Here is a 26819-nt window from a genome sequence, read left to right on the forward strand (position 1 = left end):
CCTTTATTTAACAAGTCAGTTCAGAACAAATTCTTATTTTTCAATCACGGCCTACCAAAAGGAAAAAAGGCCTACTGCGGGAATGAGGGCTGGGATTAAAAATTAAAAATATAGGACAAAACACACATCCCAACAAGAAAGACACCACAACACGACGGAAAGACAGACCTAAGACAACAACATATCATGGCAGAAGAGAGACAACACAACACGACATAAAGACAGACCTAAGACAACAACATAACATGGCAGAAGAGAGACACCACAACATGACATAAAGACAGACCTAAGACAACAACATAACATGGCAGAAGAGAGACAACACAACACGACATAAAGACAGACCTAAGACAACAACATAACATGGCAGAAGAGAGACAACACAACACGACATAAAGACAGACCTAAGACAACAACATAACATGGCAGAAGAGAGACAACACAACACGACATAAAGACAGACCTAAGACAACAACATAACATGGCAGAAGAGAGACACCACAACACGACATAAAGACAGACCTAAGACAACAACATAACATGGCAGAAGAGAGACAACACAACACGACATAAAGACAGACCTAAGACAACAACATAACATGGCAGAAGAGAGACAACACAACACGACATAAAGACAGACCTAAGACAACAACATAACATGGCAGAAGAGAGACACCACAACATGACATAAAGACAGACCTAAGACAACAACATAACATGGCAGAAGAGAGACACCACAACACGACATAAAGACAGACCTAAGACAACAACATAACATGGCAGAAGAGAGACACCACAACACGACATAAAGACAGACCTAAGACAGTCTGGGAGGGGAGGGAAGAGAGGCTGGGAGGGGAGGGAAGAGAGGCTGGGAGGGGAGGGAAGAGAGGCAGGGAAGAGAGGCAGCGAGGGGAGAGAAGAAAGGCTGGGAGGGAAGAGAGACAGGGAGGCACGGAGGGAGACAGTGAGAAGAGGCTGGGAGGCAGGGATGGAGGGAGAGAGGCAGGCAGGGATGGAGAGAGGCAGGGATGGAGGGAGGCAGGGATGGAGGGAGGCAGGGATGGAGGGAGGCAGGGATGGAGGGAGGCAGGGATGGAGGGAGGCAGGGATGGAGAGAGGCAGGGATGGAGAGAGGCAGGGATGGAGGGAGGCAGGGATGGAGAGAGGCAGGGATGGAGAGGCAGGGATGGAGAGGCAGGGATGGAGAGAGGCAGGGATGGAGGGAGGCAGGGATGGAGGGAGGCAGGGATGGAGAGAGGCAGGGATGGAGGGAGGCAGGGATGGAGGGAGGCAGGGATGGAGAGGCAGGGATGGAGGGAGGGAGGCAGGGATGGAGAGAGGCAGGGATGGAGAGAGGCAGGGATGGAGGGAGGCAGGGATGGAGGGAGGCAGGGATGGAGGGAGGCAGGGATGGAGGGAGGCAGGGATGGAGAGAGGCAGGGATGGAGAGAGGCAGGGATGGAGGGAGGCAGGGATGGAGGGAGGCAGGGATGGAGGGAGGCAGGGATGGAGAGAGGCAGGGATGGAGAGGCAGGGATGGAGGGAGGCAGGGATGGAGGGAGGCAGGGATGGAGGGAGGCAGGGATGGAGAGAGGCAGGGATGGAGAGGCAGGGATGGAGGGAGGCAGGGATGGAGGGAGGCAGGGAGGGAGGGAGGCAGGGATGGAGGGAGGCAGGGATGGAGGGAGGCAGGGATGGAGGGAGGCAGGGATGGAGAGAGGCAGGGATGGAGAGAGGCAGGGATGGAGGGAGGCAGGGATGGAGAGAGGCAGGGATGGAGAGAGGCAGGGATGGAGGGAGGCAGGGATGGAGGGAGGCAGGGATGGAGAGAGGCAGGGATGGAGGGAGGCAGGGATGGAGAGAGGCAGGGATGGAGGGAGGCAGGGATGGAGGGAGGCAGGGATGGAGGGAGGCAGGGATGGAGAGAGGCAGGGATGGAGGGAGGCAGGGATGGAGGGAGGCAGGGATGGAGAGAGGCAGGGATGGAGGGAGGCAGGGATGGAGGGAGGCAGGGATGGAGAGAGGCAGGGATGGAGGGAGGCAGGGATGGAGGGAGGCAGGGATGGAGAGAGGCAGGGATGGAGAGGCAGGGATGGAGAGGCAGGGATGGAGAGAGGCAGGGATGGAGAGAGGCAGGGATGGAGGGAGGCAGGGATGGAGGGAGGCAGGGATGGAGAGAGGCAGGGATGGAGAGGCAGGGATGGAGAGAGGCAGGGATGGAGGGAGGCAGGGATGGAGGGAGGCAGGGATGGAGGGAGGCAGGGATGGAGGGAGGCAGGGATGGAGAGAGGCAGGGATGGAGAGAGGCAGGGATGGAGGGAGGCAGGGATGGAGAGGCAGGGATGGAGAGAGGCAGGGATGGAGAGAGGCAGGGATGGAGAGAGGCAGGGATGGAGGGAGGCAGGGATGGAGAGAGGCAGGGATGGAGGGAGGCAGGGATGGAGGGAGGCAGGGATGGAGGGAGGCAGGGATGGAGAGAGGCAGGGATGGAGAGAGGCAGGGATGGAGGGAGGCAGGGATGGAGGGGCAGGGATGGAGAGAGGCAGGGATGGAGGGAGGCAGGGATGGAGAGAGGCAGGGATGGAGGGAGGCAGGGATGGAGGGAGGCAGGGATGGAGAGGCAGGGATGGAGAGAGGCAGGGATGGAGGGAGGCAGGGATGGAGAGGCAGGGATGGAGAGAGGCAGGGATGGAGAGGCAGGGATGGAGAGAGGCAGGGATGGAGGGAGGCAGGGATGGAGGGGCAGGGATGGAGAGAGGCAGGGATGGAGGGAGGCAGGGATGGAGAGAGGCAGGGATGGAGGGAGGCAGGGATGGAGAGGCAGGGATGGAGAGAGGCAGGGATGGAGGGAGGCAGGGATGGAGAGAGGCAGGGATGGAGAGAGGCAGGGATGGAGGGAGGCAGGGATGGAGGGAGGCAGGGATGGAGGGAGGCAGGGATGGAGGGAGGCAGGGATGGAGGGAGGCAGGGATGGAGAGAGGCAGGGATGGAGAGAGGCAGGGATGGAGGGAGGCAGGGATGGAGGGAGGCAGGGATGGAGGGAGGCAGGGATGGAGAGAGGCAGGGATGGAGAGGCAGGGATGGAGAGGCAGGGATGGAGAGAGGCAGGGATGGAGGGAGGCAGGGATGGAGAGAGGCAGGGATGGAGGGAGGCAGGGATGGAGGGAGGCAGGGATGGAGAGAGGCAGGGATGGAGAGAGGCAGGGATGGAGGGAGGCAGGGATGGAGAGAGGCAGGGATGGAGGGAGGCAGGGATGGAGGGAGGCAGGGATGGAGAGAGGCAGGGATGGAGGGAGGCAGGGATGGAGAGAGGCAGGGATGGAGGGAGGCAGGGATGGAGAGAGGCAGGGATGGAGAGGCAGGGATGGAGAGGCAGGGATGGAGGGAGGCAGGGATGGAGAGGCAGGGATGGAGAGGCAGGGATGGAGAGGCAGGGATGGAGAGAGGCAGGGATGGAGGGAGGCAGGGATGGAGAGAGGCAGGGATGGAGAGGCAGGGATGGAGAGGCAGGGATGGAGAGAGGCAGGGATGGAGGGAGGCAGGGATGGAGAGAGGCAGGGATGGAGAGGCAGGGATGGAGGGAGGCAGGGATGGAGGGAGGCAGGGATGGAGAGAGGCAGGGATGGAGGGAGGCAGGGATGGAGGGAGGCAGGGATGGAGAGAGGCAGGGATGGAGGGAGGCAGGGATGGAGGGAGGCAGGGATGGAGAGAGGCAGGGATGGAGAGAGGCAGGGATGGAGGGAGGCAGGGATGGAGGGAGGCAGGGATGGAGAGAGGCAGGGATGGAGGGAGGCAGGGATGGAGGGAGGCAGGGATGGAGAGAGGCAGGGATGGAGAGAGGCAGGGATGGAGAGGGGCAGGGATGGAGAGAGGCAGGGATGGAGGGAGGCAGGGATGGAGAGAGGCAGGGATGGAGGGAGGCAGGGATGGAGAGAGGCAGGGATGGAGGGAGGCAGGGATGGAGGGAGGCAGGGATGGAGGGAGGCAGGGATGGAGAGAGGCAGGGATGGAGAGAGGCAGGGATGGAGGGAGACAGGGATGGAGGGAGGCAGGGATGGAGAGAGGCAGGGATGGAGAGAGGCAGGGATGGAGAGAGGCAGGGATGGAGAGAGGCAGGGATGGAGGGAGGCAGGGATGGAGAGAGGCAGGGATGGAGGGAGGCAGGGATGGAGGGAGGCAGGGATGGAGAGAGGCAGGGATGGAGGGAGGCAGGGATGGAGGGAGGCAGGGATGGAGGGAGGCAGGGATGGAGAGAGGCAGGGATGGAGGGAGGCAGGGATGGAGGGAGGCAGGGATGGAGAGAGGCAGGGATGGAGGGAGGCAGGGATGGAGAGAGGCAGGGATGGAGGGAGGCAGGGATGGAGGGAGGCAGGGATGGAGGGAGGCAGGGATGGAGAGAGGCAGGGATGGAGGGAGGCAGGGATGGAGGGAGGCAGGGATGGAGGGAGGCAGGGATGGAGAGAGGCAGGGATGGAGAGAGGCAGGGATGGAGGGAGGCAGGGATGGAGGGAGGCAGGGATGGAGGGAGGCAGGGATGGAGGGAGGCAGGGATGGAGAGAGGCAGGGATGGAGAGAGGCAGGGATGGAGAGAGGCAGGGATGGAGGGAGGCAGGGATGGAGGGAGGCAGGGATGGAGAGAGGCAGGGATGGAGAGAGGCAGGGATGGAGGGAGGCAGGGATGGAGGGAGGCAGGGATGGAGAGAGGCAGGGATGGAGGGAGGCAGGGATGGAGAGAGGCAGGGATGGAGAGAGGCAGGGATGGAGAGAGGCAGGGATGGAGAGAGGCAGGGATGGAGAGAGGCAGGGATGGAGAGAGGCAGGGATGGAGGGAGGCAGGGATGGAGGGAGGCAGGGATGGAGGGAGGCAGGGATGGAGGGAGGCAGGGATGGAGAGAGGCAGGGATGGAGGGAGGCAGGGATGGAGAGAGGGAGGGATGGAGAGAGGGAGGGATGGAGAGAGGGAGGGATGGAGGGAGGCAGGGATGGAGAGAGGCAGGGATGGAGAGGCAGGGATGGAGAGGCAGGGATGGAGAGGCAGGGATGGAGAGAGGCAGGGATGGATGGAGGGAGGGATGGAGGGAGGCAGGGATGGAGGGAGGCAGGGATGGAGGGAGGCAGGGATGGAGGGAGGCAGGGATGGAGGGAGGCAGGGATGGAGGGAGGCAGGGATGGAGAGAGGCAGGGATGGAGGGAGGCAGGGATGGAGAGAGGGAGGCAGGGATGGAGGCAGGGATGGAGGAGGCAGGGATGGAGAGAGGCAGGGATGGAGGGAGGCAGGGATGGAGGGAGGCAGGGATGGAGGGAGGCAGGGATGGAGGGAGGCAGGGATGGAGGGAGGCAGGGATGGAGGGAGGCAGGGATGGAGGGAGGCAGGGATGGAGGGAGGCAGGGATGGAGAGAGGCAGGGATGGAGGGAGGCAGGGATGGAGGGAGGCAGGGATGGAGGGAGGCGGGGATGGAGGGAGACGGGGATGGAGGGAGACGGGGATGGAGGGAGACAGGGATGGAGGGAGACGGGGATGGAGGGAGACGGGGATGGAGGGAGACAGGGATGGAGAGAGGCAGGGATGGAGGGAGGCAGGGATGGAGGGAGACAGGGATGGAGGGAGGCAGGGATGGAGGGAGGCAGGGATGGAGGGAGGCAGGGATGGAGAGAGGCAGGGATGGAGGGAGGCAGGGATGGAGGGAGGCAGGGATGGAGGGAGGCAGGGATGGAGGGAGGCAGGGATGGAGAGAGGCAGGGATGGAGAGAGGCAGGGATGGAGGGAGGCAGGGATGGAGGGAGGCAGGGATGGAGAGAGGCAGGGATGGAGAGAGGCAGGGATGGAGGGAGGCAGGGATGGAGGGAGGCAGGGATGGAGAGAGGCAGGGATGGAGGGAGGCAGGGATGGAGGGAGGCAGGGATGGAGGGAGGCAGGGATGGAGGGAGGCAGGGATGGAGAGAGGCAGGGATGGAGAGAGGCAGGGATGGAGGGAGGCAGGGATGGAGGGAGGCAGGGATGGAGAGAGGCAGGGATGGAGGGAGGCAGGGATGGAGAGGCAGGGATGGAGAGAAGAGATGTTTGGGTCTTTCTGTGTCCACCATCTCATTATTGTTCTTCACACACTGATCTCAGATAACTTATTGGCTTCAAACTGAGAGAAGTGGTACAGAGTATGATTCTGTGGTTGTTAGGTGAACCATACTACAGTAACCATGGCTACAGTGTTATTAGGTGAACCATCCTACAGTAGCCTTGGCTACAGTGTTATTAGATGAACCAACCTACAGTAACCATGGCTACAGTGTTATTAGGTGAACCACCCTACAGTAACCATGGCTACAGTGTTATTAGGTGAACCAACCTACAGTAACCATGGCTACAGTGTTATTAGGTGAACCATCCTACAGTAACCATGGCTACAGTGTTATTAGGTGAACCAACCTACAGTAACCATGGCTACAGTGTTATTAGGTGAACCAACCTATAGTAACCATGGCTACAGTGTTATTAGGTGAACCATCCTACAGTAACCATGGCTACAGTGTTATTAGGTGAACCATCCTACAGTAACCATGGATACAGTGTTATTAGGTTAACCATCCTACAGTAACCATGGCTACAGTGTTATTAGGTGAACCATCCTACAGTAGCCATGGCTACAGTGTTATTAGGTGAACCATCCTACAGTAGCCATGGCTACAGTGTTATTAGGTGAACCATCCTACAGTAGCCATGGCTACAGTGTTATTAGGTGAACCACCCTACAGTAACCATGGCTACAGTGTTATTAGGTGAACCATCCTACAGTAACCCTGGCTACAGTGTTATTAGGTGAACCATCCTACAGTAACCATGGCTACAGTGTTATTAGGTGAACCATCCTACAGTAACCATGGCTACAGTGTTATTAGGTGAACCATCCTACAGTAACCATGGCTACAGTGTTATTAGGTGAACCATCCTACAGTAACCATGGCTACAGTGTTATTAGGTGAACCATCCTACAGTAGCCATGGCTACAGTGTTATTAGGTGAACCACCCTACAGTAACCATGGCTACAGTGTTATTAGGTGAACCATCCTACAGTAACCCTGGCTACAGTGTTATTAGGTGAACCATCCTACAGTAACCATGGCTACAGTGTTATTAGGTGAACCATCCTACAGTAACCATGGCTACAGTGTTATTAGGTGAACCAACCTACAGTAACCATGGCTACAGTGTTATTAGGTGAACCAACCTACAGTAACCATGGCTACAGTGTTATTAGGTGAACCATCCTACAGTAACCATGGCTACAGTGTTATTAGGTGAACCATCCTACAGTAACCATGGCTACAGTGTTATTAGGTGAACCATCCTACAGTAACCCTGGCTACAGTGTTATTAGGTGAACCATCCTACAGTAACCATGGCTACAGTGTTATTAGGTGAACCATCCTACAGTAACCATGGCTACAGTGTTAATAGGTGAACCATCCTACAGTAACCAAGTGTTAGTCTTTCCATGCTGTTGGTTAGTTTACCCAGGGAGATAAACCTCTGAAAGACACCTTGAGGAGGGCAGGTCTGACCAGCCCAGCGCAGGGAGCTCACAGCTGGTACTGGCTTCCCCTAATGGGCCGGGCCTGTGGTGCCCCTGATCGGTGCTGGAGCTGTGGTTGGCTGACTTGGGCTGTGGTTGGCTGACTGGGGCTGTGGTTGGCTGACTGGGGCTGTGGTTGGCTGACTGGGGCTGTGGTTGGCTGACTGGGGCTGTGGTTGGCTGACTGTGGTTGGCTGACTGTGGTTGGCTGACAACACAGACACCTGGACTGTTTTCTGTTTTGCCCTGTGAAATCCCACACGAGCAGCTCCCCCCACCACAGCCAGTAGCTCCCACCCCCCACCACAGCCAGCAGCTCCCACCTCCACCCCCCACCACAGCCAGCAGCTCCCACCTCCACCCCCCACCACAGCCAGTAGCTCCCACCCCCCACCACAGCCAGCAGCTCCCACCTCCACCCCCCACCACAGCCAGTAGCTCCCACCCCCCACCACAGCCAGCAGCTCCCACCTCCACCCCCCACCACAGCCAGTAGCTCCCACCTCCACCCCCCACCACAGCCAGTAGCTCCCACCCCCCACCACAGCCAGCAGCTCCCACCCCCACCCTCCACCACAGCCAGTAGCTCCCACCCCCCACCACAGCCAGCAGCTCCCACCTCCACCCCCCACCACAGCCAGTAGCTCCCACCCCCCACCACAGCCAGCAGCTCCCACCTCAACCCTCCACCACAGCCAGCAGCTCCCACCTCCACCCCCCACCCAGTAGCTCCCACCCCAGCCAGCAGCTCCCACCCCCACCCCCCACCACAGCCAGCAGCTCCCACCCCCACCCCAGCCAGTAGCTCCCACCCCCACCCCCCACCACAGCCAGCAGCTCCCCACCCACCACACCCAGTAGCTCCCCACCCACCACAGCCAGTAGCTCCCACCCCCACCCCAGCCAGCAACTCCCACCCCCACCGCAGCCAGCAGCTCCCACATCCACCCCCCACCACAGCCAGCAGCTCCCCCCCCCACCACAGCCAGCAGCTCCCACCCCCACCACAGCCAGTAGCTCCCACCCCCACCCCCCACCACAGCCAGCAGCTCCCCCCCACCATAGCCAGCAGCTCCCACCCCCACCACAGCCAGTAGCTCCCACCCCCACCCCCCACCCCAGCCAGCAGCTCCCACCCCCACCCCAGCTCCCACCCCCACCACAGCCAGCAGCTCCCACCCCAACCCCCCACCACAAGCCAGCAGCTCCCACCCCCACGCCCTACCGCAGCCAGCAGCTCCCACCCCCACCCCCCCCAGCAGCCAGCAGCTCCCACCCCACCCAGCAGCTCCCACCCCCACCCCAGCTCCCACCCCCACCCCCACCCCCAACAACAAGCCAGCAGCTCCCACCCCGACCCCCCACCACAAGCCAGCAGCACCCACCCCCACGCCCTTCCGCAGCCAGCAGATCCCACCCCCCCCAGCAGCTCCCACCCCCCCACCCCCCCCAGCAGCTCCCCCCCCCCCACCACAGCCAGCAGCTAATTGCCCCTCCACATATCAACCACAGCAGCCCACCCATTCACCTCTGAATGAAACCATCTCAGGCTGACCAAGTGGGCCTCAGCCTGTGGCATGTTGTTATAGTGTCCCAAATGGATCCCTTTTCCCTACATAGTGCACTACCTTTGACCTGGAACACAGACCACATGTGGGGTTGAACTAAGTAGCTGAGAATCCTCTTCTGAAACTGAACAGCAGTCCGGGCAACATAAGGACTGTCTCTCAGCTGGTGGCAATTATCAGCAGCAGCAGGAAGGGGCGGGGCTTGTGTGTCTGTTTGTCTGTCTGTCTGTCTGTCTGTCTGTCTGTCTGTCTGTCTGTCTGTCTGTCTGTCTGTCTGTCTGTCTGTCTGTCTGTCTGTCTGTCTGTCTGTCTGTCTGTCTGTCTGTCTGTCTGTCTGTCTGTCTGTCTGTCTGTCTGTCTGTCTGTCTGTCTGTCTGTGTGTGTGTCTGTGTGTGTGTGTGTGTGTCTGTGTGTGTCTGTGTGTGTATGTGTGTGTGTGTGTGTGTGTGTGTGTGTGTGTCTGTGTGTGTGTCTGTGTGTGTGTGTCTGTGTCTGTGTCTGTGTCTGTGTCTGTGTCTGTGTGTGTGTGTGTGTGTGTGTGTGTGTGTGTGTCTGTGTCTGTGTCTGTGTCTGTGTCTGTGTCTGTGTCTGTGTCTGTGTCTGTGTCTGTGTCTGTGTCTGTGTCTGTGTCTGTGTCTGTGTCTGTGTCTGTGTCTGTGTCTGTCTGTCTGTCTGTGTGTGTGTGTGTCTGTGTGTGTCAAAGTGCATTGTGGTTGCCAGCAGCCCGTGTCCACACAGCAGCTCCAGGCTATTGTTCTCTGTGGTGGAGAACCACATATAGCACGTTCCTTTATAAATGCCCCACATCAGTAATGAGGTTTTCAGCCAATGGACTGCCGGAAAGGGATGAGGAGAATTAGTAGAATTGTGATTCATTGTGTAAATGTAATACATGCTTCATTTACAAATCAAAGGCCCCAGAAGATAGTGGACATAGGAAGACCTCAGAAGATAGTGGACATAGGAAGGCCTCAGAAGATAGTGGACATAGGAAGGCCTCAGAAGATAGTGGACATAGGAAGACCTCAGAAGATAGTGGACATAGGAAGGCCTCAGAAGATAGTGGACATAGGAAGGCCTCAGAAGATAGTGGACATAGGAAGGCCTCAGAATATAGTGGACACAGGAAGGCCTCAGAAGATAGTGGACATAGGAAGGCCTCAGAAGATAGTGGACATAGGAAGGCCTCAGAAGATAGTGGACATAGGAAGGCCTCAGAAGATAGTGGACATAGGAAGGCCTCAGAAGACGTGTTAGTGGACATAGGAAGACCTCAGCAGGTTTCAGGTCTTCCTAACTTACTTCCCCAACATTCCCTAGGGGATAGCCATAGACAGAAAGACTCCAGAGAGTGACTTTAGAGGAAGACAGAAGATATAGAGGAGTTTTCCACTGAGGACTCCCTCACTCCATCATGACTCCACTGAGGACTCCCTCACTCCATCATGACTCCACGGAGGACCCCCTCCCTCCATCATGACTCCACTGAGGACTCCCTCCCTCCATCATGACTCCACTGAGGACTCCCTCCCTCCATCATTACTCCACTGAGGACTCCCTCCCTCCATCATGACTCCACTGAGGACTCCCTCCCTCCATTACTCCACTGGGGACTCCCTCCCTCCATCATGACTCCACTGAGGACTCCCTCCCTCCATCATGACTCCACTGAGGACTCCCTCCCTCCATCATTACTCCACTGAGGACTCCCTCCCTCCATCATGACTCCACTGAGGACTCCCTCCCTCCATCATTACTCCACTGAGGACTCCCTCCATCATGACTCCACTGAGGACTCCATCATGACTCCGCTGAGGACTCCCTCCCTCCATCATGACTCCACTGAGGACTCCCTCCCTCCATCATGACTCCACTGAGGACTCCCTCCCTCCATCATGACTCCACTGAGGACTCCCTCCCTCCATCATGACTCCACTGAGGACTCCCTCCCTCCATCATGACTCCACTGAGGACTCCCTCCCTCCATCATGACTCCACTGAGGACTCCCTCCCTCCATCATGACTCCACTGAGGACTCCCTCCCTCCATCATGACTCCACTGAGGACTCCCTCCCTCCATCATGACTCCACTGAGGACTCCCTCCCTCCATCATTACTCCACTGAGGACTCCCTCCCTCCATCATGACTCCACTGAGGACTCCCTCCCTCCATCATGACTCCACTGAGGACTCCCTCCCTCCATCATGACTCCACTGAGGACTCCCTCCCTCCATCATGACTCCACTGAGGACTCCCTCCCTCCATCATGACTCCACTGAGGACTCCCTCCCTCCATCATTACTCCACTGAGGACTCCCTCCCTCCATCATGACTCCACTGAGGACTCCCTCCCTCCATCATGACTCCACTGAGGACTCCCTCCCTCCATCATGACTCCACTGAGGACTCCCTCCCTCCATCATTACTCCACTGAGGACTACCTCCCTCCATCATTACTCCACTGAGGACTCCATCATGACTCCACTGAGGACTCCATCATGACTCCACTGAGGACTACATCCCTCCATCATTACTCCACTGAGGACTCCATCATGCCTCCACTGAGGACTCCATCATGACTCCACTGAGGACTCCCTCCCTCCCTCCCTCCATCATGACTCCACTGAGGACTCCATCATGACTCCACTGAGGACTCCCTCCCTCCATCATGACTCCACTGAGGACTACCTCCCTCCATGACTCCACTGAGGACTCCTTCCCTCTATCATTACTCCAATGAGGACTCCCTCCCTCCATCATGACTCCACTGAGGACTCCCTCCCTCCCTCCCTCCATCATGACTCCACTGAGGACTCCATCATGACTCCACTGAGGACTCCCTCCCTCCATCATGACTCCACTGAGGACTACCTCCCTCCATGACTCCACTGAGGACTCCTTCCCTCTATCATTACTCCAATGAGGACTCCCTCCCTCCATCATGACTCCACTGAGGACTCCCTCCCTCCCTCCCTCCATCATGACTCCACTGAGGACTCCATCATGACTCCACTGAGGACTCCCTCCCTCCATCATGACTCCACTGAGGACTACCTCCCTCCATGACTCCACTGAGGACTCCTTCCCTCTATCATTACTCCAATGAGGACTACTTCCCTCTATCATTACTCCACTGAGGACTCCATCATTACTCCACTGAGGACTCCATCATGCCTCCACTGAGGACTCCTTCCCTCTATCATTACTCCACCGAGGACTCTATTATTACTCCACTGAGGACTCCATCATTACTCCACTGAGGACTCCATCATTACTCCACTGAGGACTCCATCATTACTCCACTGAGGACTCCATCATTACTCCACTGAGGACTCCATCATTACTCCACTGAGGACTCCCTCCCTCCATCATGCCTCCACTGAGGACTCCTTCCCTCTATCATTACTCCACTGAGGACTCCATCATGACTCCACTGAGGACTCCCTCCCTCCATCATGACTCCACTGAGGACTCCCTCCCTCCATCATGACTCCACTGAGGACTCCCTCCCTCCATCCACCATCATTACTCTGAAGCACAATCAGATTCAGAGTGACTGATGATATGAGTTGATGGGCTAACATATAATACAGACAGACAGACTCAGGCTGCATCTTCACCTCTCGTTTCTCATCTTCCCTGCCAACAGCCAAGGCTTGGTCCGCCACCAGAGACCTCTTAACTCAGGCCCAGTAGGGAAAACAGCCCTGACAGTTTACAAACAGAATACAGAATAGAACGGTTTGGAATCACATGGCTCAGAAAACTATTTATAGGCCTAGATCAGATTCTCATTCATAGTGTTGACTTCACTGACAGATATATAGAACCTTTTGGTTATTTTAGTGCAACAGAAAATCTGAGAGCGAGGAGTGAGAGAGGAGCAAGAGCGAGAGAGAGAGAGAGAGCGAGAAAGCTTAGAGACAGACAGATGCCAGGCGTTAAAGAGGTATGTGAGTAATTCCATTTCAACTCTTAGAAAATGGATTTTCAAAGTTATAGCCACATGTGCTACAAAGATGTCTGTCTGACAGTGGCTCCTCAGTTCTCCCTACTTAATCATTATTCCTAGCCGTGGATCCTGCCGAGCTGAGTGAGACAAAGTGACAAATTAGAGTTAATCTGCCACTTCCTGTCCCGAAGGAAACTAAGTGAAACCAGTGGAAAGAGCCTAGGGTTTACTGACCCCAACGATCAGACCCCGTACTGCAATCAGAGAGAGAGAGAGAGAGAGAGAGAGAGAGAGAGAGAGAGAGAGAGAGAGAGAGAGAGAGAGAGAGAGAGAGAGAGAGAGAGAGAGAGAGAGAGATTGAGGGATGGAGCGAGGGATGGAGGGAGATAGATGAGGGAGGGAGGGAGATAGATGAGGGAGGGAAATAGAGAGGGAGGGAGATGAGGGATGAGGGAAGGCGACTACACGTAGAGAAAGCTGTTTCTATTTTTATTTGTTTAATCAGCATCCCAAAGTGCACCTTGTGTCCCCATAGTGCTCCTGTCAAAAGTCAAATAGAATACAATTGTATTTGTCACATGCTTCATAAACAACAAGTGTGGACTAAGAGTGGAATGTCAGGATGTACAGGTAGTTCTAACCTCTCCTCTCTGTCAGGATGTACAGGTAGTTTGTTCTAACCTCTCCTCTGTCAGGATGTACAGGTAGTTTGTTCTAACCCCTCCTCTCCTCTGTCAGGATGTGCAGGTAGTTTGTTCTAACCTCTCCTCTGTCAGGATGTACAGGTAGTTTGTTCTAACCTCTCCTCTGTCAGGATGTACAGGTAGTTTGTTCTAACCTCTCCTCTCCTCTGTCAGGATGTACAGGTAGTTTGTTCTAATCTCTCCTCTCCTCTGTCAGGATGTACAGGTAGTTTGTTCTAACCTCTCCTCTGTCAGGATGTACAGGTAGTTTGTTCTAATCTCTCCTCTGTCAGGATGTACAGGTAGTTTGTTCTAACCTCTCCTCTGTCAGGATGTACAGGTAGTTTGTTCTAACCTCTCCTCTGTCAGGATGTACAGGTAGTTTGTTCTGACCTCTCCTCTGTCAGGATGTACAGGTAGTTTGTTCTAACCTCTCCTCTGTCAGGATGTACAGGTAGTTTGTTCTAATCTCTCCTCTGTCAGGATGTACAGGTAGTTTGTTCTAACCTCTCCTCTGTCGGGATGTACAGGTAGTTTGTTCTAACCTCTCCTCTGTCAGGATGTGCAGGTAGTTTGTTCTAACCTCTCCTCTGTCAGGATGTGCAGGTAGTTGGTTCTAACCTCTCCTCTGTCAGGATGTACAGGTAGTTTATTCTAACCCCTCCTCTCCTCTGTCAGGATGTACAGGTAGTTTGTTCTAACCCCTCCTCTGTCAGGATGTACAGGTAGTTTGTTCTAACCCCTCCTCTCCTCTGTCAGGATGTACAGGTAGTTTGTTCTAACCCCTCCTCTCCTCTGTCAGGATGTACAGGTAGTTTGTTCTAACCTCTCCTCTGTCAGGATGTACAGGTAGTTTGTTCTAACCTCTCCTCTCCTCTGTCAGGATGTACAGGTAGTTTGTTCTAACCTCTCCTCCCCTCTGTCAGGATGTACAGGTAGTTTGTTCTAACCCATCCTCTCCTCTGTCAGGATGTACAGGTAGTTTGTTCTAACCTCTCCTCTGTCAGGATGTACAGGTAGTTTGTTCTAACCTCTCCTCTGTCAGGATGTACAGGTAGTTTGTTCTAACCTCTCCTCTGTCAGGATGTACAGGTAGTTTGTTCTAACCTCTCCTCTCTGTCAGGATGTACAGGTAGTTTGTTCTAACCTCTCCTCTGTCAGGATGTACAGGTAGTTTGTTCTAACCCCTCCTCTCTGTCAGGATGTACAGGTAGTTTGTTCTAACCTCTCCTCTGTCGGGATGTACAGGTAGTTTGTTCTAACCTCTCCTCTCTGTCAGGATGTACAGGAAGTTTGTTCTAACCTCTCCTCTGTCAGGATGTACAGGTAGTTTGTTCTAACCTCTCCTCTGTCAGGATGTACAGGTAGTTTGTTCTAACCTCTCCTCTGTCAGGATGTACAGGTAGTTTGTTCTAATCTCTCCTCTCCTCTGTCAGGATGTACAGGTAGTTTGTTCTAACCTCTCCTCTCTGTCAGGATGTACAGGTAGTTTGTTCTAACCTCTCCTCTCTGTCAGGATGTACAGGAAGTTTGTTCTAACCTCTCCTCTGTCAGGATGTACAGGTAGTTTGTTCTAACCTCTCCTCTGTCAGGATGTGCAGGTAGTTTGTTCTAACCTCTCCTCTGTCAGGATGTACAGGTAGTTTGTTCTAACCTGTCCTCTCTGTCAGGATGTACAGGAAGTTTGTTCTAACCTCTCCTCTGTCAGGATGTACAGGTAGTTTGTTCTAACCTCTCCTCTGTCAGGATGTGCAGGTAGTTTGTTCTAACCTCTCCTCTGTCAGGATGTACAGGTAGTTTGTTCTAACCTCTCCTCTGTCAGGATGTGCAGGTAGTTTGTTCTAACCTCTCCTCTGTCAGGATGTACAGGTAGTTTGTTCTAACCTCTCCTCTGTCAGGATGTACAGGTAGTTTGTTCTAACCCCTCCTCCCCTCTGTCAGGATGTACAGGTAGTTTGTTCTAACCCCTCCTCCCCTCTGTCAGGATGTGCAGGTAGTTTGTTCTAACCTCTCCTCTGTCAGGATGTACAGGAAGTTTGTTCTAACCTCTCCTCTGTCAGGATGTACAGGTAGTTTGTTCTAACCTCTCCTCTGTCAGGATGTGCAGGTAGTTTGTTCTAACCTCTCCTCTGTCAGGATGTACAGGTAGTTTGTTCTAACCTCTCCTCTGTCAGGATGTACAGGTAGTTTGTTCTAACCTCTCCTCTCTGTCAGGATGTACAGGTAGTTTGTTCTAACCTCTCCTCTCCTCTGTCAGGATGTGCAGGTAGTTTGTTCTAACCTCTCCTCTCCTCTGTCAGGATGTACAGGTAGTTTGTTCTAACCTCTCCTCTGTCAGGATGTACAGGTAGTTTGTTCTAACCTCTCCTCTCCCCTGTCAGGATGTACAGGTAGTTTGTTCTAACCTCTCCTCTCCTCTGTCAGGATGTACAGGTAGTTTGTTCTAACATCTCCTTTGTCAGGATGTACAGGTAGTTTGTTCTAATCTCTCCTCTGTCAGGATGTACAGGTAGTTTGTTCTAACCTCTCCTCTGTCAGGATGTACAGGTAGTTTGTTCTAACCCCTCTGTCAGGATGTGCAGGTAGTTTGTTCTAACCTCTCCTCTCTGTCAGGATGTACAGGTAGTTTGTTCTAACCTCTCCTCTGTCAGGATGTACAGGTAGTTTGTTCTAACCCCTCCTTTCCTCTCCTCTCTCTGTCAGGATGTACAGGCAGTTTGTTCTGTCAATCCTGCTTGCAGGCGTCCTGTGTGCGGTGGGCGGCGACGCCCGCAAGACCCGCCTCCATGGCTCCATCCCCAACCCCTTCAAGGTGAACGGCAACACCTCTGACAAACGCACCCGTAAACAGGAAATCCTTGCCTCCAGCCAGGAAGCTCTGGTCGTCACCGAGAGGAAGTACCTGAAGAGTGACTGGTGCAAGACCCAGCCGCTGCGTCAGACTGTGAGCGAGGAGGGCTGTCTCAGTCGTACCGTCATCAACAGGTTCTGCTACGGCCAGTGTAACTCCTTCTATATCCCGCGCCACGTTAAGACGGAGCAAGAGTCTTTCCGGTCCTGTGCTTTCTGCCGACCGCAGCGGTTCACCACGCTGACCGTAGAGCTGGACTGTCCCGACCTCCAGCCGCCCTTCAGGCACCGTAAGATCCAGAGAGTCAAACAGTGTCGATGTATATCGGTGTCCGTCAGTGACTCTGGGAAGCGGTGATACTCGTCTCCCTTCTGCATCTCTCTCTCTCTTTTTTTTATCATCTTGGACAATTCCTAGATACCGTCCAGATATTCCTCTCACCTCACAGGAGACAGTTTGTACAAGATGGTGAGGACATTTATTTTACTGACGGCACATGAAAGGGGCCACTCTCTTTAGAAGTACTGAGTATGACAGACATTTCTATGGAGCAGCTCTGCGTTGATCATACCAAGCATTTATTTATTTATTTAACTAGGCAAGTCAGTTAAGAACAAATTATTATTTACAATGACGGCCTAGGAACAGAGGGTTCAGGGGCAGAACGACAGATTTGTACCTTGTCGGCTCGGGGATTCGATCTTGCAACCTTTCGGTTACTAGTCCAACGCTCTAACCACTAGGCTACGCTGCCGCCCCCCTCTAACCACTAGGCTACCTGCCTCCCCCCTCTACATGAGACAAACGGACATTTCTACAACCCCAGGCCCGAATTAACCCATGACTATATATATTCTGTAGTTCAAAGATGGTGGATAAATGAAGATGTCTCACTCAGGCAGTTTATTTTTTTGTCACAGTTCCAGACTGCTAGCGGAACCCCTGGGCTAGAAAGGTTAAGGAGGTGTGTCTCCCATAGACAACAATGCGATAGCAGCTGGGTGTGGTCTACTTAGTTCATTGACTGTATATGAACCAGGGGGGAAAAAAGCAGAGTGAGACATCTCGCTTCCTCTACCGTCTCTGCAGAAACAGACTTACCTGGACCACAGATCTCCTCCTCAGCCTGTCGGTGAGGGGGGTCGTATTCAAATGGAAGAAAACTGACTGAAAGAAAAAGGGACTTGTCCAATACAAAATGCTAATGTTCAACTACAAAACATGTTGCCAATGTGTGCCCTAATGAATATGACCCTATTCCACAGAGGGACTCTGGTAGGAGGTTGGAGAGACTGGGTTAGTAGTAGACCTACTGCATCAACAGCCTACCCTGGGGTTCCACAGAGGGACTCTGGTAGATAGAGATTGACTGTAGACCTACTGCATCAACAGACTACCCTGGGGTTCCACAGAGGAACTCTGGTAGATAGGAGGTTGGAGAGACTGGGTTAGTAGTAGACCTACTGCATCAACAGACTACCCTGGGGTTCCACAGAGGGACTCTGGTAGATAGAGACTGACTGTAGACCTACTGCATCAACAGACTACCCTGGGGTTCCACAGAGGAACTCTGGTAGATAGGAGGTTGGAGAGACTGACTGGGTTAGTAGAAGACCTACTGCATCAACAGACTACCCTGGGTTCCACAGAGGGACTCTGGTAGATAGGAGGTTGGAGAGGCTGGGTTAGTAGTAGACCTACTGCATCAACAGACTACCCTGGGGTTCCACAGAGGGACTCTGGTAGATAGGAGGTTGGAGAGACTGGGTTAGTAGTAGACCTACTGCATCAACAGACTACCCTGGGGTTCCACAGAGGGACTCTGGTAGATAGGTTGTTGGAGAGACTGGGTTAGTAGTAGACCTACTGCATCAACAGACTACCCTGGGGTTCCACAGAGGGACTCTGGTAGATAGGAGGTTGGAGAGACTGACTGGGTTAGTAGAAGACCTACTGCATCAACAGACTACCCTGGGTTCCACAGAGGGACTCTGGTAGATAGGAGGTTGGAGAGACTGGGTTAGTAGTAGACCTACTGCATCAACAGACTACCCTGGGGTTCCACAGAGGGACTCTGGTAGATAGGTTGTTGGAGAGACTGACTGGGTTAGTAGTAGACCTACTGCATCAACAGACTACCCTGGGGTTCCACAGAGGGACTCTGGTAGATAGGAGGTTGGAGAGACTGGGTTAGTAGTAGACCTACTGCATCAACAGACTACCCTGGGGTTCCACAGAGGGACTCTGGTAGATAGGAGGTTGGAGAGACTGGGTTAGTAGTAGACCTACTGCATCAACAGACTACCCTGGGGTTCCACAGAGGGACTCTGGTAGATAGGTTGTTGGAGAGACTGGGTTAGTAGTAGACCTACTGCATCAACAGACTACCCTGGGGTTCCACAGAGGGACTCTGGTAGATAGGAGGTTGGAGAGACTGACTGGGTTAGTAGAAGACCTACTGCATCAACAGACTACCCTGGGTTCCACAGAGGGACTCTGGTAGATAGGAGGTTGGAGAGGCTGGGTTAGTAGTAGACCTACTGCATCAACAGACTACCCTGGGGTTCCACAGAGGGACTCTGGTAGATAGGAGGTTGGAGAGACTGGGTTAGTAGTAGACCTACTGCATCAACAGACTACCCTGGGGTTCCACAGAGGGACTCTGGTAGATAGGTTGTTGGAGAGACTGGGTTAGTAGTAGACCTACTGCATCAACAGACTACCCTGGGGTTCCACAGAGGGACTCTGGTAGATAGGAGGTTGGAGAGACTGACTGGGTTAGTAGAAGACCTACTGCATCAACAGACTACCCTGGGTTCCACAGAGGGACTCTGGTAGATAGGAGGTTGGAGAGACTGGGTTAGTAGTAGACCTACTGCATCAACAGACTACCCTGGGGTTCCACAGAGGGACTCTGGTAGATAGGTTGTTGGAGAGACTGACTGGGTTAGTAGTAGACCTACTGCATCAACAGACTACCCTGGGGTTCCACAGAGGGACTCTGGTAGATAGGAGGTTGGAGAGACTGGGTTAGTAGTAGACCTACTGCATCAACAGACTACCCTGGGGTTCCACAGAGGGACTCTGGTAGATAGGAGGTTGGAGAGACTGGGTTAGTAGTAGACCTACTGCATCAACAGACTACCCTGGGGTTCCACAGAGGGACTCTGGTAGATAGGTTGTTGGAGAGACTGGGTTAGTAGTAGACCTACTGCATCAACAGACTACCCTGGGGTTCCACAGAGGGACTCTGGTAGATAGGAGGTTGGAGAGACTGGGTTAGTAGTAGACCTACTGCATCAACAGACTACCCTGGGGTTCCACAGAGGGACTCTGGTAGATAGGTTGTTGGAGAGACTGGGTTAGTAGTAGACCTACTGCATCAACAGACTACCCTGGGGTTCCACAGAGGGACTCTGGTAGATAGGAGGTTGGAGAGACTGGGTTAGTAGTAGACCTACTGCATCAACAGACTACCCTGGGGTTCCACAGAGGGACTCTGGTAGATAGGAGGTTGGAGAGACTGGGTTAGTAGTAGACCTACTGCATCAACAGACTACCCTGGGGTTCCACAGAGGGACTCTGGTAGATAGGAGGTTGGAGAGACTGGGTTAGTAGTAGACCTACTGCATCAACAGACTACCCTGGGGTTCCACAGAGGGACTCTGGTAGATAGGAGGTTGGAGAGACTGACTGGGTTAGTAGTAGACCTACTGCATCAACAGACTACCCTGGGGTTCCACAGAGGGACTCTGGTAGATAGGAGGTTGGAGAGACTGACTGGGTTAGTAGTAGACCTACTGCATCAACAGACTACCCTGGGTTTCCACAGAGGGACTCTGGTAGATAGGAGGTTGGAGAGACTGGGTTAGTAGTAGACCTACTGCATCAACAGACTACCCTGGGGTTCCACAGAGGGACTCTGGTAGATAGGAGGTTGGAGAGACTGGGTTAGTAGTAGACCTACTGCATCAACAGACTACCCTGGGGTTCCACAGAGGGACTCTGGTAGATAGGAGGTTGGAGAGACTGGGTTAGTAGTAGACCTACTGCATCAACAGACTACCCTGGGGTTCCACAGAGGGACTCTGGTAGATAGGAGGTTGGAGAGACTGACTGGGTTAGTAGTAGACCTACTGCATCAACAGACTACCCTGGGGTTCCACAGAGGGACTCTGGTAGATAGGAGGTTGGAGAGACTGGGTTAGTAGTAGACCTACTGCATCAACAGCCTACCCTGGGTTCCACAGAGGGACTCTGGTAGATAGGAGGTTGGAGAGACTGACTGGGTTAGTAGAAGGTCCTACTGCATCAACAGCCTACCCTGGGGTTCCACAGAGGGACTCTGGTAGATAGGTTGTTGGAGAGACTGACTGGGTTAGTAGTAGACCTACTGCATCAACAGCCTACCGGGGGGTTCCACAGAGGGACTCTGGTAGATAGGAGGTTGGAGAGACTGGGTTAGTAGTAGACCTACTGCATCAACAGACTACCCTGGGGTTCCACAGAGGGACTCTGGTAGATAGGAGGTTGGAGAGACTGACTGGGTTAGTAGTAGACCTACTGCATCAACAGACTACCCTGGGTTCCACAGAGGGACTCTGGTAGATAGAGAGGTTGGAGAGACTGGGTTAGTAGTAGACCTACTGCATCAACAGCCTACCCTGGGTTCCACAGAGGGACTCTGGTAGATAGGAGGTTGGAGAGACTGGGTTAGTAGTAGACCTACTGCATCAACAGACTACCCTGGGGTTCCACAGAGGGACTCTGGTAGATAGGAGGTTGGAGAGACTGGGTTAGTAGTAGACCTACTGCATCAACAGACTACCCTGGGGTTCCACAGAGGGACTCTGGTAGATAGGAGGTTGGAGAGACTGACTGGGTTAGTAGTAGACCTACTGCATCAACAGACTACCCTGGGGTTCCACAGAGGGACTCTGGTAGATAGGAGGTTGGAGAGACTGGGTTAGTAGTAGACCTACTGCATCAACAGCCTACCCTGGGTTCCACAGAGGGACTCTGGTAGATAGGAGGTTGGAGAGACTGACTGGGTTAGTAGAAGGTCCTACTGCATCAACAGCCTACCCTGGGGTTCCACAGAGGGACTCTGGTAGATAGGTTGTTGGAGAGACTGACTGGGTTAGTAGTAGACCTACTGCATCAACAGCCTACCGGGGGGTTCCACAGAGGGACTCTGGTAGATAGGAGGTTGGAGAGACTGGGTTAGTAGTAGACCTACTGCATCAACAGACTACCCTGGGGTTCCACAGAGGGACTCTGGTAGATAGGAGGTTGGAGAGACTGACTGGGTTAGTAGTAGACCTACTGCATCAACAGACTACCCTGGGTTCCACAGAGGGACTCTGGTAGATAGAGAGGTTGGAGAGACTGGGTTAGTAGTAGACCTACTGCATCAACAGCCTACCCTGGGGTTCCACAGAGGGACTCTGGTAGATAGGAGGTTGTAGAGACTGACTGGGTTAGTAGTAGACCTACTGCATCAACAGCCTACCGGGGGGTTCCACAGAGGGACTCTGGTAGATAGGAGGTTGGAGAGACTGACTGGGTTAGTAGAAGGTCCTACTGCATCAACAGACTACCGGGGGTTCCACAGAGGGACTCTGGTAGATAGGTTGTTGGAGAGACTGACTGGGTTAGTAGAAGGTCCTACTGCATCAACAGACTACCCTGGGTTTCCACAGAGGGTAGGAGGTTGTTGGAGAGAGTGACTGGGTTAGTAGTAGACCTACTGCATCAACAGACTACCCTGGGTTCCACAGAGGGACTCTGGTAGATAGGTTGTTGTAGAGACTGACTGGGTTAGTAGAAGGTCCTACTGCATCAACAGACTACCGGGGGTTCCACAGAGGGACTCTGGTAGATAGGTTGTTGGAGTGACTGACTGGGTTAGTAGTAGACCTACTGCATCAACAGACTACCCTGGGTTTCCACAGAGGATAGGAGGTTGTTGGAGAGACTGACTGGGTTAGTAGAAGGTCCTACTGCATCAACAGACTACCCTGGGTTTCACAGAGGGTAGGAGGTTGTTGGAGAGACTGACTGGGTTAGTAGTAGACCTACTGCATCAACAGCCTACCGGGGGGTTCCACAGAGGGACTCTGGTAGATAGGAGGTTGGAGAGACTGACTGGGTTAGTAGAAGGTCCTACTGCATCAACAGCCTACCGGGGGGTTCCACAGAGGGACTCTGGTAGATAGGTTGTTGGAGAGACTGACTGGGTTAGTAGTAGACCTACTGCATCAACAGACTACCCTGGGTTCCACAGAGGGACTCTGGTAGATAGGTTGTTGGAGAGACTGGGTTAGTAGTAGACCTACTGCATCAACAGACTACCCTGGGGTTCCACAGAGGGACTCTGGTAGATAGGTTGTTGGAGAGACTGGGTTAGTAGAAGGTCCTACTGCATCAACAGCCTACCCTGGGTTCCACAGAGGGACTCTGGTAGATAGGTTGTTGGAGAGACTGACTGGGTTAGTAGTAGACCTACTGCATCAACAGCCTACCCTGGGGTTCCACAGAGGGACTCTGGTAGATAGGTTGTTGGAGAGACTGACTGGGTTAGTAGTAGACCTACTGCATCAACAGACTACCCTGGGGTTCCACAGAGGGACTCTGGTAGATAGGTTGTTGGAGAGACTGGGTTAGTAGTAGACCTACTGCATCAACAGCCTACCGGGGGGTTCCACAGAGGGTAGGAGGTTGTTGTAGAGAGTGACTGGGTTAGTAGTAGACCTACTGCATCAACAGACTACCCTGGGTTCCACAGAGGGACTCTGGTAGATAGGTTGTTGTAGAGACTGACTGGGTTAGTAGTAGACCTACTGCATCAACAGACTACCCTGGGTTCCACAGAGGGACTCTGGTAGATAGGTTGTTGGAGAGACTGACTGGGTTAGTAGTAGACCTACTGCATCAACAGACTACCCTGGGTTTCCACAGAGGGACTCTGGTAGATAGGTTGTTGGAGAGACTGACTGGGTTAGTAGTAGACCTACTGCATCAACAGCCTACCCTGGGTTCCACAGAGGGACTCTGGTAGATAGGTTGTTGGAGAGACTGACTGGGTTAGTAGTAGACCTACTGCATCAACAGACTACCCTGGGTTCCACAGAGGGACTCTGGTAGATAGGTTGTTGGAGAGACTGGGTTAGTAGTAGACCTACTGCATCAACAGCCTACCGGGGGGTTCCACAGAGGGACTCTGGTAGATAGGTTGTTGGAGAGACTGACTGGGTTAGTAGAAGGTCCTACTGCATCAACAGACTACCCTGGGGTTCCACAGAGGGACTCTGGTAGATAGGTTGTTGGAGAGACTGACTGGGTTAGTAGAAGGTCCTACTGCATCAACAGCCTACCGGGGAATCCACAGAGGATAGGAGGTTGTTGGAGAGACTGACTGGGTTAGTAGAAGGTCCTACTGCATCAACAGACTACCCTGGGTTTCCACAGAGGGACTCTGGTAGATAGGTTGTTGGAGAGACTGACTGGGTTAGTAGAAGGTCCTACTGCATCAACAGACTACCCTGGGTTTCCACAGAGGGACTCTGGTAGATAGGTTGTTGGAGAGACTGACTGGGTTAGTAGAAGGTCCTACTGCATCAACAGACTACCGGGGGGTTCCACAGAGGGACTCTGGTAGATAGGTTGTTGGAGAGACTGACTGGGTTAGTAGTAGACCTACTGCATCAACAGACTACCCTGGGTTCCACAGAGGGACTCTGGTAGATAGGTTGTTGGAGAGACTGGGTTAGTAGTAGACCTACTGCATCAACAGACTACCCTGGGGTTCCACAGAGGGACTCTGGTAGATAGGTTGTTGGAGAGACTGACTGGGTTAGTAGAAGGTCCTACTGCATCAACAGACTACCCTGGGTTTCCACAGAGGGTAGGAGGTTGTTGGAGAGAGTGACTGGGTTAGTAGTAGACCTACTGCATCAACAGACTACCCTGGGTTCCACAGAGGGACTCTGGTAGATAGGTTGTTGTAGAGACTGACTGGGTTAGTAGTAGACCTACTGCATCAACAGACTACCGGGGGTTCCACAGAGGGACTCTGGTAGATAGGTTGTTGGAGAGAGTGACTGGGTTAGTAGAAGGTCCTACTGCATCAACAGACTACCGGGGGTTCCACAGAGGGACTCTGGTAGATAGGTTGTTGGAGAGAGACTGACTGGGTTAGTAGTAGACCTACTGCATCAACAGACTACCCTGGGTTTCCACAGAGGATAGGAGGTTGTTGGAGAGACTGACTGGGTTAGTAGAAGGTCCTACTGCATCAACAGACTACCCTGGGTTTCACAGAGGGTAGGAGGTTGTTGGAGAGACTGACTGGGTTAGTAGTAGACCTACTGCATCAACAGCCTACCGGGGGGTTCCACAGAGGGACTCTGGTAGATAGGAGGTTGGAGAGACTGACTGGGTTAGTAGAAGGTCCTACTGCATCAACAGCCTACCGGGGGGTTCCACAGAGGGACTCTGGTAGATAGGTTGTTGGAGAGACTGACTGGGTTAGTAGTAGACCTACTGCATCAACAGACTACCCTGGGTTCCACAGAGGGACTCTGGTAGATAGGTTGTTGGAGAGACTGGGTTAGTAGTAGACCTACTGCATCAACAGACTACCCTGGGGTTCCACAGAGGGACTCTGGTAGATAGGTTGTTGGAGAGACTGGGTTAGTAGAAGGTCCTACTGCATCAACAGCCTACCCTGGGTTCCACAGAGGGACTCTGGTAGATAGGTTGTTGGAGAGACTGACTGGGTTAGTAGTAGACCTACTGCATCAACAGCCTACCCTGGGGTTCCACAGAGGGACTCTGGTAGATAGGTTGTTGGAGAGACTGACTGGGTTAGTAGTAGACCTACTGCATCAACAGACTACCCTGGGGTTCCACAGAGGGACTCTGGTAGATAGGTTGTTGGAGAGACTGGGTTAGTAGTAGACCTACTGCATCAACAGCCTACCGGGGGGTTCCACAGAGGGTAGGAGGTTGTTGTAGAGAGTGACTGGGTTAGTAGTAGACCTACTGCATCAACAGACTACCCTGGGTTCCACAGAGGGACTCTGGTAGATAGGTTGTTGTAGAGACTGACTGGGTTAGTAGTAGACCTACTGCATCAACAGACTACCCTGGGTTCCACAGAGGGACTCTGGTAGATAGGTTGTTGGAGAGACTGACTGGGTTAGTAGTAGACCTACTGCATCAACAGACTACCCTGGGTTTCCACAGAGGGACTCTGGTAGATAGGTTGTTGGAGAGACTGACTGGGTTAGTAGTAGACCTACTGCATCAACAGCCTACCCTGGGTTCCACAGAGGGACTCTGGTAGATAGGTTGTTGGAGAGACTGACTGGGTTAGTAGTAGACCTACTGCATCAACAGACTACCCTGGGTTCCACAGAGGGACTCTGGTAGATAGGTTGTTGGAGAGACTGGGTTAGTAGTAGACCTACTGCATCAACAGCCTACCGGGGGGTTCCACAGAGGGACTCTGGTAGATAGGTTGTTGGAGAGACTGACTGGGTTAGTAGAAGGTCCTACTGCATCAACAGACTACCCTGGGGTTCCACAGAGGGACTCTGGTAGATAGGTTGTTGGAGAGACTGACTGGGTTAGTAGAAGGTCCTACTGCATCAACAGCCTACCGGGGAATCCACAGAGGATAGGAGGTTGTTGGAGAGACTGACTGGGTTAGTAGAAGGTCCTACTGCATCAACAGACTACCCTGGGTTTCCACAGAGGGACTCTGGTAGATAGGTTGTTGGAGAGAGTGACTGGGTTAGTAGAAGGTCCTACTGCATCAACAGCCTACCCTGGGGTTCCACAGAGGGACTCTGGTAGATAGGTTGTTGGAGAGAGTGACTGGGTTAGTAGAAGGTCCTACTGCATCAACAGCCTACCCTGGGTTTCCACAGAGGGACTCTGGTAGATAGGTTGTTGGAGAGACTGGGTTAGTAGAAGGTCCTACTGCATCAACAGACTACCCTGGGTTCCACAGAGGGACTCTGGTAGATAGGTTGTTGGAGAGACTGACTGGGTTAGTAGAAGGTCCTACTGCATCAACAGACTACCCTGGGTTTCACAGAGGGTAGGAGGTTGTTGGAGAGACTGACTGGGTTAGTAGAAGGTCCTACTGCATCAACAGACTACCCTGGGGTTCCACAGAGGGAC

General features: G+C 53.7%; 2 protein-coding genes across 4 annotated transcripts in view; both read left to right on the forward strand.

Annotated features, from left to right (window-relative positions):
* Positions 1–26819, forward strand: part of LOC129842185 (formin-2-like) — a 448967-nt gene that overhangs the window by 59533 nt on the left and 362615 nt on the right. The gene's annotated exons all lie outside the window — the stretch shown is intronic.
* On the forward strand, positions 15809–17919 carry LOC129842187 (gremlin-2-like). The gene has a single exon (XM_055910620.1). It carries the CDS (start codon positions 16482–16484, stop codon positions 16983–16985), a length of 504 nt encoding a protein of 167 aa, XP_055766595.1. The 5' UTR covers positions 15809–16481; the 3' UTR covers positions 16986–17919.

Source organism: Salvelinus fontinalis, unplaced genomic scaffold, assembly GCF_029448725.1.
Source record: "Salvelinus fontinalis isolate EN_2023a unplaced genomic scaffold, ASM2944872v1 scaffold_0022, whole genome shotgun sequence".
In the NCBI taxonomy this organism is placed as follows: domain Eukaryota; kingdom Metazoa; phylum Chordata; class Actinopteri; order Salmoniformes; family Salmonidae; genus Salvelinus; species Salvelinus fontinalis.